This window comes from Eimeria necatrix, genomic scaffold, assembly GCF_000499385.1.
Source record: "Eimeria necatrix Houghton genomic scaffold, Enh_scaff4, whole genome shotgun sequence".
Classification (NCBI taxonomy): domain Eukaryota; phylum Apicomplexa; class Conoidasida; order Eucoccidiorida; family Eimeriidae; genus Eimeria; species Eimeria necatrix.
Window position 1 is genome coordinate 193,829 of NW_013654790.1, and position 13,928 is coordinate 207,756.

Sequence of the window (13,928 nt, forward strand, 5' to 3'; positions counted from 1 at the left end):
AACAAAATAGCTTGCATGATATACTTCAAGAAATACAATTTGTATGACAGTATATAAACATGCTTGCAGGTTGTTGCATCCATTTCTGCCCTTGCTCTTGTTTCTCCACTTGTGTTTGAGCGCACAGTTTTGTAGATGGGAAAGACGAAAGTCACGTGGCTCGAGTCGCATTTTGGAGTGCACTGTTCAGGGTCTCGTATTTGAGCCTGAAGAAATCACTTTTCCCGTGACTTTTAAGATATATCTTTTTCTCCCTCTTGTAAACATTTCGAAGAAGTTCGAGTTCATCAATATCTGCTGGTGTCTCCTGACCCTTTCCCTTTTTCCCCTTCCTTTTCTTTTGCTTCTTTTGCTTTTTCCCCTTCTTCTTCTTCTTCTTGTCCTTCTTATTTTTCTTGTCCTTTTTTTCCTTCTTCTTTTTCTTGCCCTCCTGATCTTCTAGGAAACTTTTAGAGGCGTTGGCCCCACCTGCAAGGGCCAGCCCAGCCAGAGCACGCTCGGGGGCATCTCTGTCGAGTCCCGCTACGGCGTCTCCATACAAATCTTCATTCCTGAAATGCTTGCCTTCAATAAGATCGTTTGATTCATAGGGAAGGTGGCTGAAGGCAACCGCAGGCGTCACTGTCCACTCGGTTTCAGTGTTAATGAGCAGCGCCACCACCGCTGGGACAACAGTTTGCAGCAGCCTCATGATGACTCAAAGATGAGCGGAAAAGGTAAGGCACAGCGGTGTCTATGCTCAATTGTTTTGCAAAAATAAAACAAAAATAGCGAAATGCGGCATTTTATGTGGAAAAAACGCAAGATCATGCAGCAGACCGCAGTCAGCGCTGCTCAGTGGCACGACGGTGACCACCAAGTGTCAGCTGGCAGACCACCTTGGTGTTCAAAATGGGGCGGAAATCGTTTTCTAATGCCTCTTCAACAACTATGCTAGTTTCTTTTACGCTTTTGCAAGTAAATGCTGCAACACTGCTGACTTGGGTTCGTGTTACCTCGGCCCGGTGGACGTCTTAGTGTTGATCTGATGGCTTGCCGGCCAGCAATTCAGCACAGCAGCGCCACCAGTTTTGGATTCCACCAGAACCACACTGGAAGTTCACCACTTCATTTCCATAGATTGGGTTAGCACATCAAGTGCAATAGTGCAATAAGGCGAGCTCACGTGGCTGCTTGCAATTGAGCAGCTGCGTCTTAAGGCACTAGAGGGCATTAAACACAAAGTGCACAAATGGCATGCGTAGGTAAAAAGTTTCCGGATTCCCAAGGCTCAGATATAAATGAGTGCAACGCGATCAGAAACAACATGACCGGCTGTAATATTACCAGAACCAGGGATAGTTCCGGACTCTACGCATCAGCCGCTGACAAAATCTCATAGCACTACATGAAGCACTTGCACGCAGTGAAGTCCCAATGAATGCACTGCCTGCTGTCATTCAGGTGTCTTTGCACCATAAACACAAATCCACTTGTTGACAGGAGAGGGGTAAAGAGTGTACTAAAACTTGATTTCCACAGTATACATTCAAAAAAGGAAAATCGTCAGTATATTTGCCTAGAATTGTTGTTGCGGCGGCTGCTCTTCTTCCCCTTCTGCACCTCCTTCCTCTCCCGAGTTCTCCCTTTTTAAGGCTTCGAGTATAGAAGTGTACTTTAAGACGGCATATTCCTCTTCGCTGTGCTTTTCAAGGTACTTCTTCTTCTCTTTGTCTACCTTTTTCTCCAACTTTTTGGCCTTCTTCTTTAGTTGCTGCTTTAGCGTCTTCGTACCTTCTGCTTGGTGAACGGCGAAGCTGCAGTCACCTTCCTGGCAGTGAGAAGTGAGGGCTCGCCGCCGCGCCTTGTGCGAGAGCTCTATAAAGCGGGAAGCAGAGGTAGCGGGGGCAGCTGAGGAGGGCACGTCTAATCCCTCCTCAGCCAACTCAAGGGAAACAGGATCAGTGCCTCCGAAACGCTTCACCAAGAGGGCCTCTCCGGCTCCGAGACAAGTTACAAGGAGTAGGGCGAATAAGGAAGGGGCACCCCTCATTTCGAGGAAGCTGGAGGTAGACTTAAACTCAGTGAGGGAAGCAGGTCCAGAAATAGACGATTGCAGCCAGTTGATTACTAGAACAATCTCAATTGAAAATAAAAGACATATATACAGTAAAGGTCATATAAAGGCAGCCTGGTACTCGTTCTGCATCAGGTAACACACTGGATGTGACACGAGCTTAACGTCACACGTCTACCCCACTGCTGAAACGCAGGCATACCTTCGTTGGCCCACCAGTTACTAGTGAGGTGGCAAAATAAAAAAAAAGTCAAAAAAAGACAAGGGAAGTAATGCAATTGGATATCTGGTTTGCAGTTCCACGAAACGTGAGCGGTGGAGCCGTTCTTCAGGTTGCTGTTCTGGGTCTGGTGGCACACTTCCAGCAGCTACAATACTCGGAACACGGAGAAGTGGAATCAAAAAGCTCCAGAAATATTTAAACACACAAAAAGAATGTTTTGAATCGAGTTTAGTTCCATAATAATGCGTTTTCCCTATTGATTTGGGCAGTGACGACACCTGTTGGTTGTTTTGTGGACTCGGAGTTGCGAAACTGGCCAATAGAAATGATGATCTCCTGAGCTCCACGGCAGAAAAAAGATTAAAAAGCTTCTTTACATTGAAGTTTGATGAATTATCTTCACTGTATCCTTCGAACCACTTTGCGTCTCCGGTGTCGCCTCCAATCCCCGTGCAACTGACACCCTAAGCATTAGTTTGGAAAGTTCGGCAAAACCTGGCAACAGCAACATACCCGGAATATTACAATCAAAAATTTACCGGTTTTGGTCTAATCTGATATTCTGTTTCTCGCGCTTTAAGGTGCTGTAAAGGTCAGGAGCTGCGAGGCTTCCTTCAAAATCCGTTGCGCCTTGTCGTCACCGCATTATGTTCCCAACATTAAGGTCTTTTTGCATACTGAGAGCTTGAGTAATGTTTTTTACAGTTTTTAGAGGCATGTGCTTCTGAACAATTACCTCCCACAGCTTCGTCTGCATTTATGGTGACCCAAGATATGCTTACTCAGACCCCTGCTTTCTTTTCAGTCGGCCTTTCTGAAATCCTCCGAAACAAAGCCTTTCGTTATATTAAACAAAAGTGGTGCAAGCGCTGTAATATCCCGTTGACGTGGCATAGTGTTATGCGAACTGGAACTCTTTAAGAAGCTATAGCGCTTATATCGAAATTATAAGGGATGGACACTACAAATTTAAATTAAACTATAGGAGCATTCGTAAAATGCTAAATCAAAAGTAGCTTGACACTTGCTTCCATCGGAAGACCTTTTACATGACCTTTCATATGGCCAAAGAAGGGAAAAATGTCTTCCAAACAAGAACACTTTCAGAGATGACTAGAAATATAAAATGGGCTACGCCTTCCTCGAAGAGATATCTAGTCTGCTCAGTCATTAGGTTGAGCGCTTGCAGAAGCACAAGGCAATCGCCCTGCTACACAAAGTATTTTTCGCGCGAAAGCGATATGTAGGGCCTTTAAAACCGTTGAGGAAAACAGAAGCTTCTCCTTCTCTGCTTTTTAAATTGAAAAGCTTCCTTTCAACTACCAGCTCCTATTTTTTTTTGCGTAATTTGAGCCTTAAAAATGGCAGAAGAAGTCGGTCTAGCATCGTTTTTCGTGTCCTGCTGGCCTTTCTGTCCAGCTTTAAATTGTGCTCCTTCGGCTATAGCTGTACTGCTTTTTTCAGGTACGATAAAAACAGAAACTGTTCTGCTGGCCACCCTGATGAATGGAAAATTGAGAATTCTTCCTTCTCTGTTGGCCCCTTTTTTAGCTGTCGTCTATGTCCTGTCGTCCGCGTGACTCCGTGCTTCTTTTTTTCCATTCAGCTCTTTTCCCTTACCTCCTCAAGAGCTAATTACCCCTATGGCTTCGGCTGTTTTCACTACATTCCCTAGGCTTTCTTCATCCCAGCGATATCATCTAAGAATGATTTGTTTATTACGATGTACACCTAACTGATAACGAATGCACCTGGACTAGAGCACATGCATGGAAACAAAAACAAAGCAGATTGTGGAAACATTCAAAGCGAAAAATTTTAGATCAGTGGAAGAGAGCTTTTTTAGAACTGCAGTTCCTTTCGCTTATGATTTTGGCTTAGTAGCCGAGCTTGAGATAGGGGCTATAGTCTCAATGGTATAGATCCGACAAATGAGAAGACAGAAACGTGGAAAAAAAAGGGACTTTTGGAAGATTAACATATCTGATTTTGTCATATTGCATTATTTTTAGCACGCAAAACTGAGTGGAGTCGGCTGTTGTACTTTTTTGCGTTAAGAATGATTGCAACTGCGATCGAATTGAGATTTTTTTCACTTCAAGAATACAGCCATGTTACTTATCAAGGCAGCAGACAAACTTTTGCTTCTAAGCGTGAAATTTAAGTGGTAATGACGCATCTGCTTCCACTTCGTTCTGCCTTCCCTTGTCGAGGATCCAGTGAGAAGTAGATTTCAGCGCAGAAGAGCCACGGAGATGCACCAGCCTCTATAAGTTTGCTTCAGGCGCATTGTGCCATTTTCTGTAGCACATGCTCGTAGTACCCCTGATTTTACTTGACTGTAGATCCGGAATTCTTGGGTAGTTTCGCCCACTGTTTGTTAGGGTGAAACAGATCGGCTCGAGGGGGATAATCGCATCCACTAAGTCGAAATAACACAAACAGACCGAGCCAAACCCTCCAAAAAAAGTCGAAAGTATTCTATAACAGGCGTACTTTTTGAAGAAACGGAGTAATTCAGCCAACACACACGCCTGCCACAGAGCGCCTGTCCGCTTTCGCCACGCCTGCAGGCGGAAACGATTATAGGACCTGAAATTAGCTAACTTATGTAAAAGTACAGGTGTTAAATGCTGAATTAATTATTTTTAACATTGCTGTGACCCTTAAAATCAGAGAAAGATACGGTGCCTGGCGTGGGCTGGACGTGTTGTGGTTGGTGGCAGCTGCGGGCCCCACTGTACCATTCATAACCTTTGTAACCACCGTTAGTGCGAATTTCTTTCAGTTTTTCGACTTCGAAGTAGATGAAGCTGTCGATTTAAACCACTTTGAGCTGTAGATCTCCCCGAGCCGTCCCCGGACAGAGCCTCTGCTTGGAACAACGCTCTAGCGGTGGTTATTGTGTCCTTTATGAACTTCATCGTTGAGCCGATGATCTGCATCTTGGATTCCCGAAAGGATGTCCTGGGAAAAGTCTGCATGTCTTAGCCGCATGCCGGATGAGGTGCGGCTGCTGCAGCAGGCCGAAACTATCACTGACTACCCAACGCAGCTGCTGCGCACAGTTGAGGAGGAACTAGAGGAATATCACCGCCAGCTGCAAGCATGCAACGACTTTCTGAACAGGCGAGTCAAAAATACTGGTTGCCTGCTCTTCAGGGTCCTATGCACTCCTCTGCAGGGTGATATGAAGCTTGTAGGAAGCCAGCCTACCATGGAGCGGCTGGCTGAATCCCTGGAGCTGAACGAATACTCCTTTTCCCTAATTGCCTCTTTTTCTCAACTTTTTTGTTTGCTCAGCGTTGGCCCGGATACTCCTCCTGAAGAGATCGAAGCTCATGAGAACCGACGGCAACTAATGGAGTTGGATGTGCTGCATGCGCTACGGGTACTCAAGGCGTTTCAGCGAACTCGGCAGCACTTGTTAGACCGGATGTGTGTAAAGGCTTTGGGGCAATTCGAGGCTTTTGATGAACAGACTCTTCTCAAGCTATCTGACAACGAAATACAGTACCTAAGGGAAGCATGCGCTGCTGAACACAGCAGGAGAGACGAAGGCAACGCCAGAAATGTAGAAGACAGAAATGGAAAACCATCAGCTGTAGGTCCACCAGGTTTATTTAGATTTGTTAAAGCCAAGTATGGCAAGTGAAAACGTAAATTCATCCGTTTCACAACTCAGATGAGGATATGCCCCCCCTTGTCACTGCCTTCCCACCTTTGCTCTCTCGATCTTCTGCCTGGAGCAAGCTTTGTCTTCTCAGCTTTAGCGTCAAGTACTTTAAAAACTGTTTCTGCTTTGGGAAATTTGCACTTGTGTGCCTTTGGCCCGCAGATTGCAGATGTAGTGTTTGAGAAAGACTGCGTTCTAGAGGACCCCTGGAGCTTCACCGCGGCGTCTGGCCCGAACGAAGTTGAGCCCAGCTCTGCTGCGTCTCCCGCTTTGGCCCATTATGTATGCGGCACAGTTTCTCGGATGCCTCTTTACAGAGCTGTGCAGCTTAGAGCCAAAGGCATCGTAAGAGTCCTGCAGGTCTTCGACCACCAGTGGATTCCGCAGGACTCCGCGGCATTAAAAGGGTTTGTTTAGCTAGTACGTATTAGGAGAGGCGCCTCTGCGAAAGAGGAGTAAGACAAGGTGGCTGCTGAGGGGTCTTTCTTAAGACAATGAAGATTTGCCAGAGTTGCCTTGATGCTGAAGTGCGTAGTTGAGAGTTAGAGAATCGACTAGAATTTTGGAATAGCAAGCGAAAGTACCTTTCTGGTTCTTCGTGAAATGCAGATGCAGCACGCTGGGTGTGCACTGGCTAGCTGTGTCACTTCTCGGTCTTGACGCAAGTGGTTGTCTCAATGATACCGCTTTAATATGGAAATCGACGGGTCAAATAGGGCGTTCGGCTTTGCATAGATCGTGCATATCTGCCCCTATTATTAAGTTCCACACAAGGCGCGTCTGTTCAAGCTTGCCTTGTCACCTTTTGATTAAGAAAAAAGCAGCGCTTATGCTGAACCCTCTCCAAAAGGAATTTAGGATAAAGATAGATTGCGCACTGAGGGCCAATCGCTCTAGACGGAAAAGTCGCAAGAGAGACTCATTTTCGTCCCCCTTTCTCCATTCAGTTTTATCTACTTTTCCCACTTCGTCGTGTCTTGGTTCGCCTTTTCGGATTTGCCTCCGGCTTCTAGTTCTGCATACTTTTGACTCGTCATAGTGTGTAGCGAATACTATTTTTAATATGATGTAGTCTGCCCCCGATAGTCGTTACAAACACACGAAATTGTTGGGCCAGGGAAGACAGGAGGGCTAGAATCAGTTGTAGCCGTTTGAACGCTCGAAATTGATATATATGAGCCGTTTGAGGTGGTTTCACTTGTTAAACGTAGCACGAAAACTATTCCCAAGTAAAATTTACTGTGTTTGAGCCGCGTTTTGTGCCCCCTATTATGTATGTCGACAGTGAGCGCTGGTGGAGAGCGCGCAGGGCCTAGAAAACCGGAGATAGCAAAAAGCCAGAACATTGCACAATTCGATCGTGAAATATAAATTAATAATAAAGCAAAATGCAATTTTCCGTTAAGTTTGGGCTTTTCGGGGAGGTTGGCCGACTGAGTGTTCTTCAGATCTTGAAAAGGTCTTGCGGTCACCTGTAACATCGGTTCGAACGAGATAGGGTACGTCGGTTGTGCATGCACACCAGCCTTAACTCACCACAAAAAACAAAAATAAAACACAATTACAATGCTTCAAACATTAAGTGTCCTGTAAACAATGCATAATTGTTTCGAAAGCCCACTTTTTGTCCTCTGTCGGCGATTCTGCTTCCCTCCCGTCTGAGGCCTCGTGCCAGAGTGGCTCGCTGATTTGAAAACGGATAAATTTTCGGGTTATCTGTGAATTTGAGCATTTTAAAAATTAATTAAAGGCTTTACAGAGCCTTCAAACATATATTTTATTCTAAATCTCGTCTTCGAAGCTGCATTTTTGACTCGCATAGCAGCTGTTGGTCCGGGATCTCAAAAATGATGATTCAGGTGGCAGCATTTCTGATTGCCTCAGTTTGGCAGTCGACGTGGGCAAGCGCAGAAGGAAATCTAACGACAAGTAAGTTGCTGTACTCACCTTCCGTCTTCGATGGCTCTCAATGCAGCTACAGGACGCAACGGAAAAGGTTGATAATGGTCAAACATAGCCGGTGAATGTAATCGGGAGAGGTTAAGCGAAAACATAAATGCATAAAATTAGTCATTTTGGTGGGCGCCTGCACGTGGGTATCCCGTCCAATGCTCCTGGCAGTCGGTCTATGGACAGAGATTACACAACCCTAACAGTTTGGGCGGGCTTGCACGTTTCATCAAAGCCCGTAGCTGCATTTTTTCCTTGTTGTTGAACTTCAGCCTCGCTAAATTCTCAGCAAAACTACCATTTGGGCGGAACTCAAAGCCTCTACCCCTTACCTCATCGCTTCTCTGCACCTGAATCGGCGCCGCACCTTTTGCTGAGTGATGCTAACGTTACTTTTCCTGATCTAAGTTCCTCGAGGAGAAGAGCTCACAGGAAACCTTCAACAGGAATTGTACGTTTTCGCTTCATTTTCTATTTTTTTCTGTGACCGTCTTGTGAGAAGAGGCAAAAAAAGTGTGGTCCTGTGGTAATTATAATGATAGTATTGCTTAAAGGTAAAGCAAAAGATCTCGCGTGACGAGCGGTGTGTTTAAGGCAAGTAAAGATGCGCCCAGTCTGATGTGAACCATCTTAGTATCTAAAGGAAAAAAAATAACAAAATAATAACGTAATATATCTTTTGATATAAATAATTTTTTATAATAAATTTTAATCATTTTTTTTTCTATTTTTTAATATTAATTTTTTACTATATTTTTTATTTTTTCTAGTTATAATACAACGAGCGTATCCCTTATTTAAAGTTAAATATCTTTAAAAACTGCCTATATTTTTTATATAAAATAAGGAGGAAGGAATGGAATAATGATAGTATTGCTTAAAGGTAAAGCAAAAGATTGCAAATCTTTTTATCTCAGTTCAATTCTGAGTGCTATCGGTTGTGACTGTCTGACTCAGGCTGGACGTTTAAAAAATATATTCTCCAAAATCAAAAAGTTTTTCAGCAAAGAATCTCTGCTGCAGAAGGCACAAGTAGACGAGGCCATTGATGCCTACGTAGCATCACCAGAGGGCTCCCGTAAGACCGAGAAGCAACAACACCTTTTCGTTGCTCGCAGATTTAGAGCAGAGACGCATTACAGAAAAATACTCAATATTTGTAGCCAAGCCTTGTTGAGTGGGAATGCTAGGGGCTTTACTTGCACATTGACATCAACGAGTGCACAGTACGATTAGGTTTTCGTAGGCTTGGACTTTCTGTGGACTTTCCATGTGAGGGTGTGAATAGTGACTTCGACACTCTAAGCCAACGATTTCAAAATGTCCTCATCTCCGTTACGTTGTTCTCTCTTCTTCTCAGTTTTTAATTTGTCCATTTGAATTGTCTCTCAGGCACTCTGGTTTGCGTGGTAGCACATACTGAAGATGAAGCAAGGAAAAAAGGCTCGAAATTTTGCGCAAAGTTTAAGGAAGAGCATATAAGAGCAATATGCGACAAATACATCGACGAAGCCATTTTCATACTGAGAGCTGCAGCAGAAAAATGCAGCGCACCTGTAAAAGGCGGTAAGTATGAGCATAGCGTACATTTTCTAAAAGTGCAAATTATAGCTGCATTCCTTTTAAGGAGCTGCCTCTTTGACGCTGCAGAAGGAGGTGGAAAGAAAGATATGAATACACTGGTGACAACATTGTGGAACTCCAGCTGTTCTTCTGCCTAATGCAAGAACAAGAGGGAACTTGGCTGTTTGAAATCTTGAGCGGTTCTTGTGTCCGTGCAGACTGCCTTCTTCAAAACCTCCACTTACCCATTGTCCATCCCCTTCTCACTGAAAGAACAGGTAATTGGAAAACTCGGCGATTTGGTTCGGCTGAGTAATTTATTCTTGAAAGCCTTCCCACATTCTTTGTGTCGCCTTCGCTTGGTGTTCTGTTCCCTAGGGCCTTCTGAATACCACTTGAAGGACGTCAGTATTCCTTCCTTTTCTCTTGAGGACTTCTCTGAATCAAGCCGCTGGGAACAAATCATGAAGCTTGAGAATCTCTATTCTCCTGACTCCCCGACACGTTGGACTCTCCACGAGAGGGTTAAACGAGAAAGCACGCGGTTAAGCAAAAAAGCCACGAAAAAAAGCAAGAAGCAAAAAGACAAAGATTTGTATTTTTGGGTAAGGAGAGGCACAGAAAATACGAGAAACAACGGAGGCACATGAATCAGAAAAAGGGAGAGTGCTATTGAAATCCTATAGCTGCTAGTTTTATGTGTTTCAGCCTGTGCTTTGCATTTTGTTTTGCTGTTTCTCAGAGAGCATGGCAGCTGGTGGCTCACCTGCTTGGCAGCAAGCCGCACGTGGACACGTTGCTGGTCCGTTTAGTCCTACTTTTTCTCTCTTTCAAGAGCTGCTCGAAGAAGAAGATAGTACTGACCATCAAGGGGAGAAAGGAAAGAGCAGCTGCTTCGGACACGAGACGGAAAGCGCTGCTAAGTGCATTTGCTGAGAGTTTGCACATCCGAGACTGCACAGCAAAGCAGGAGGAATTCAACTGTCAAGTTCTGTCCAACTTTATCGCTTTAGATTCCCATTTAAAAGCTCAACTGCAGCCACTGAATGAGATTAATACTCCTAAAGCTACTATACCGGCTTTTGTACTCAAAAAGGATGAATCAAATGTGTCGAACATCAGTGGCGCCAAGCAACTCACAGAGGAAATTGAAGAAGATTTGGAGGCAGATGTAACTTACGGTGAGGCTTTCTAATTTCAATCTTCGCTTCTTCTCTTTGCATATGAGTGCTCGTATAGACACCAAACCATTCGTATGAAGCAGACGTAAAAAGAAGATGTGAAGCGTCTTCCTCCTCCTTGTTTTCGTGTATCTCGTACATCACCCCTTGCTTTGTGTTTCTTTTGTCCTTTCTCTGCTCAGCAAATACAGTGGCCGCGTCAGTGGGATCGAAGTTAATGGACGTAATTGCCAAGTCGCGTATAGCCCGAGTGGTCATGGCTTCGATCGTGAGCGGCGTCTTGCGCTTTGTGGATTCGTTCAGAGGCAGCAAAAAGAGCAAGACAGAATCCGCCTCCAGCACACGCAGGGCATCAAAAATCGTAGCAGCAACAGCACAGCCAAGTGCTCAAGCAAGCAGCAAAGCCACAATTGCTGCTATCGCCTACCTGATGGGTGCTTCACGAGCTGCCTCAGTTTACCTCATGACTGCGAAGAATGGTCTCGCCGAGCTCCAGGCTGCCATTGTGCAACGTGTGCTGAAGAGTAGACTAATGAGAGAAAGAGCAAAACAAAAGCCAAAGCTGTCCATTAAAGACAGGCTGAAAAGCATACGTAAATCCGGCCGAAAGGAGGCAGGAGCCCAGTCATTCCTTCTGTCATCTTCAAAACTCTACCCCGAGAAAAGTTTCAAGAAAATGTCAGCAGCGGCTGCTTGCGGTAGGCTATGCAAGCTAATAAGTGCCTCGTATCTGCAGTCCGTTGAAGAAGCGCAGGGCATTAGCACAACGGGAAAGTTGCTGCTAGCTGGGGGAGCCTTTCTCTTCATCGGCATATCTATGTTGGGTACTGTAGTCCCTGGCGGTCTAGTCGCAGGCCTTATAATTGCGGGTGTTGTTGCTCTTTTGATTCCTTTAATCAAAAGGGTAATGGAATTTTTATCCGGTCGCGGTGGTGGCAAAGCCGCAGAAGCCGCAGAGGGAGGAGAAGAGGAGGAACTAATGGGTGGGGGCGAAGCAGAGCCAGAGCCAGCTCAGGAAGAGGAAGAGGAGTAGAATGGAGTATATTCATTTGGCCAAAGCTTGGAATGAAACTGCTCATGAGGTCAACACGGATAACTATTCAGGACTAACGCTTACTTTGGGGTCAACGAATGAGTTTTCAGACCCTTCCAACTCAAAACTTCTAGTTTTTAGGGCTCTAGCTCTGAATACCTAGTGGAAATGGTATTTTGTTCAAGGGTTAGTGGAAAGGGTTAGTGTAAGTCCGGTGTTCGCTGCCTTCATTCACCGAAGTCAACCAAATTCCTATCATGCCAGCTCGAGGAAAAAGAGCAGATCAAATTAATTGTTTTGACTGCTATTGTACTTGCTACCATATGCGCACAAATATTTCTTCATAGAAAGCGTCGCACAACAGCGGAAAAACACTATCTAACAAATTTTCTTTGTGGTGACTCATGTGCAAGTAGTTGCAGGGGGGATAGATCCAGAAGTTAGTGCATTGAGGGATGCGTTATATTTGTTTACGTCTTTTATTTCAAATATACTACTTCTGAGCCTTCCGAGAGTTTTAGGGCCGAGAACCCTTGAGGGTTCTTTAATCTGTCGGCTATCACTGGGACACCACCGATACCAACCAGCAGCCGAGGCTTTTTAAACAGTTAAAAGCTAAAAGATGTGCTTGAATCTCGTTCAAATGATAAACGCACTACTTATTTCAGTTATTTTATTAGTTTCCAATGAGCAACTCACTTCACACACGCATGAATCGACAGCCGTCGCAAGAAGCCCCCCAAGCAACAGCATGAAGGAAGGGCAAGAGGGAATAAAACAGTGAGAACTTGCTGAAATTAAGCTTACATAATTTTTTAAAGCTTGATAATGAAGTATGGTAGGGGCATTGCCGCCCTAGAGTGAGTGATGTTTCGCTACTGTTCGCGAGCACTGGCCTATAGTGAGCCAAACGGTAGCTAAAGGCAGGGAGATTCGCCGTGAAATACTGCTTTAAGTGCAATCTAATCTGACACACCCATGCAAATAATTTAATAATATAAGGAAAAGACGAATTTAATCATAAATCACTGTTTTGCGTAGCTGAGACGTAATTACTGTTTTTCTGAAGACCAGCAAGAGCAGGCGGGTGGTAGCAGCCAGCCAGCCTCTGCGGTCAAGCTGTTTCACTGCGACTAAGCCGCCTCAGTAGCAACTTTTCCAATTGTATCAATAAATTAAACGTGTAACTTACGCTTTATTCGAATATCATTGACTTTCTGCGCCAGAGTCAGCCTCTAGATCTCAAAATGATTCGTCCCAGGCACCGTATCGGCCTGGCCGTGAGAAACCCTGTGAGCCGTATGCTGTGGCTCATTGCCACAGCTCTCATAATAATTGTACCATCATTAGACACATGCATGGCGGTTTCTATTGTTTTTCATAAGCTGGAGACGCCTCTGCAGGGAGAGAGCCTCTTGGAAACAGCAGAACCAGCAGATTATGACATAGAGAGCGGCGCTGACGAGAACCTCAGCTTTATTCAGTCTGCCAAGCTGGAAAAACTGAAGGAAGTTTACAAAGTGTTGAAGAAAGAATTTAAGAAGAAACACTCGAAGGAAGAATTCTTGTTGCTGAAGTACCATGCCATGAACATTGCCCTTAAAAAGGCGAACGAGAAAACAGGAAGTTCATAAACACGTTCTTGTTTCATGGCTGCATCACCAAAATGTGCCTTCTTTACTTCTATCTTTAATTATCTTTAATTCTCTGGATTGCTTCTTTTCTGCTCTCTTTAATTCTCTGGACCAGCTCAACGCGTCTTGTGCACTGCGAAGGCAGGAGCCTCCGGTGCTGTCTTCAGGCAAAATATTTCGACTTAGCGAGTCCTTGGAAGCTTAAATTTATCGCCGAATCCAGCTAGAGCCATACTAATGGACCTTTTCTTTTTTTTGTCACAAGAACATTCAGTGTCTCACTGGAAATGTTTGCTGACGGGCGCAAAAGGCGTTTTGGCTTTCTTCTAAGCACAGTGCAATACTGGGAGATCAGCTGTCAGCGCCGCCAATTTTTAATTTTTTTGCTCCCAATTTTTTATTTTTTTAATTGCATGAACAATTAATGGTAGTGTGACCTCATGTGCACTGCATGCTCTGTGTAACCATCGGTTTTTTTGTCAAGGTGACCGAAACTGGACCCATTACAAGTAGGACTTGAGTTGAGATCCCCAGACCCCAGGTCACAAAACCCTGAAAAGAAGCTTTCCCTTAGTAATCCTACCGAGAAACTTGTGAGCTAACGAAGAAACG

The 13,928-nt window shown here is 44.7% G+C and overlaps 5 protein-coding genes across 5 annotated transcripts; 3 read left to right on the top strand and 2 right to left on the bottom strand.

The window, feature by feature from the left end:
* Positions 1-151: 151 nt before the first annotated feature.
* Positions 152-691, bottom strand: ENH_00058990 (hypothetical protein, conserved; the record flags this gene model as incomplete). Its single annotated transcript, XM_013583636.1, has 1 exon — positions 152-691. The coding sequence occupies one exon, from the start codon at positions 689-691 to the stop codon at positions 152-154; it is 540 nt and encodes a 179-aa protein (XP_013439090.1).
* An 867-nt stretch (positions 692-1,558) lies between these two features.
* ENH_00059000 (hypothetical protein, conserved) lies at positions 1,559-2,032 on the bottom strand (the record flags this gene model as incomplete). Its single annotated transcript, XM_013583637.1, has 1 exon — positions 1,559-2,032. One exon carries the CDS (start codon positions 2,030-2,032, stop codon positions 1,559-1,561), a length of 474 nt encoding a protein of 157 aa, XP_013439091.1.
* Positions 2,033-5,241: 3,209 nt separating this feature from the next.
* Positions 5,242-6,372, top strand: ENH_00059010 (hypothetical protein, conserved; the record flags this gene model as incomplete). Its single annotated transcript, XM_013583638.1, has 3 exons — positions 5,242-5,408; positions 5,583-5,883; positions 6,118-6,372. 3 exons carry the CDS (start codon positions 5,242-5,244, stop codon positions 6,370-6,372), a joined length of 723 nt encoding a protein of 240 aa, XP_013439092.1.
* Positions 6,373-7,802: 1,430 nt separating this feature from the next.
* Positions 7,803-11,682, top strand: ENH_00059020 (hypothetical protein, conserved; the record flags this gene model as incomplete). Its single annotated transcript, XM_013583639.1, has 8 exons — positions 7,803-7,884; positions 8,178-8,356; positions 8,863-8,983; positions 9,298-9,471; positions 9,687-9,746; positions 9,847-10,073; positions 10,211-10,649; positions 10,832-11,682. The coding sequence occupies 8 exons, from the start codon at positions 7,803-7,805 to the stop codon at positions 11,680-11,682; spliced, it is 2,133 nt and encodes a 710-aa protein (XP_013439093.1).
* Positions 11,683-12,929: 1,247 nt separating this feature from the next.
* Positions 12,930-13,316, top strand: ENH_00059030 (hypothetical protein, conserved; the record flags this gene model as incomplete). The annotated part of the gene is made up of 1 exon (XM_013583640.1): positions 12,930-13,316. The coding sequence occupies one exon, from the start codon at positions 12,930-12,932 to the stop codon at positions 13,314-13,316; it is 387 nt and encodes a 128-aa protein (XP_013439094.1).
* Between the last annotated feature and the right edge of the window lie 612 nt (positions 13,317-13,928).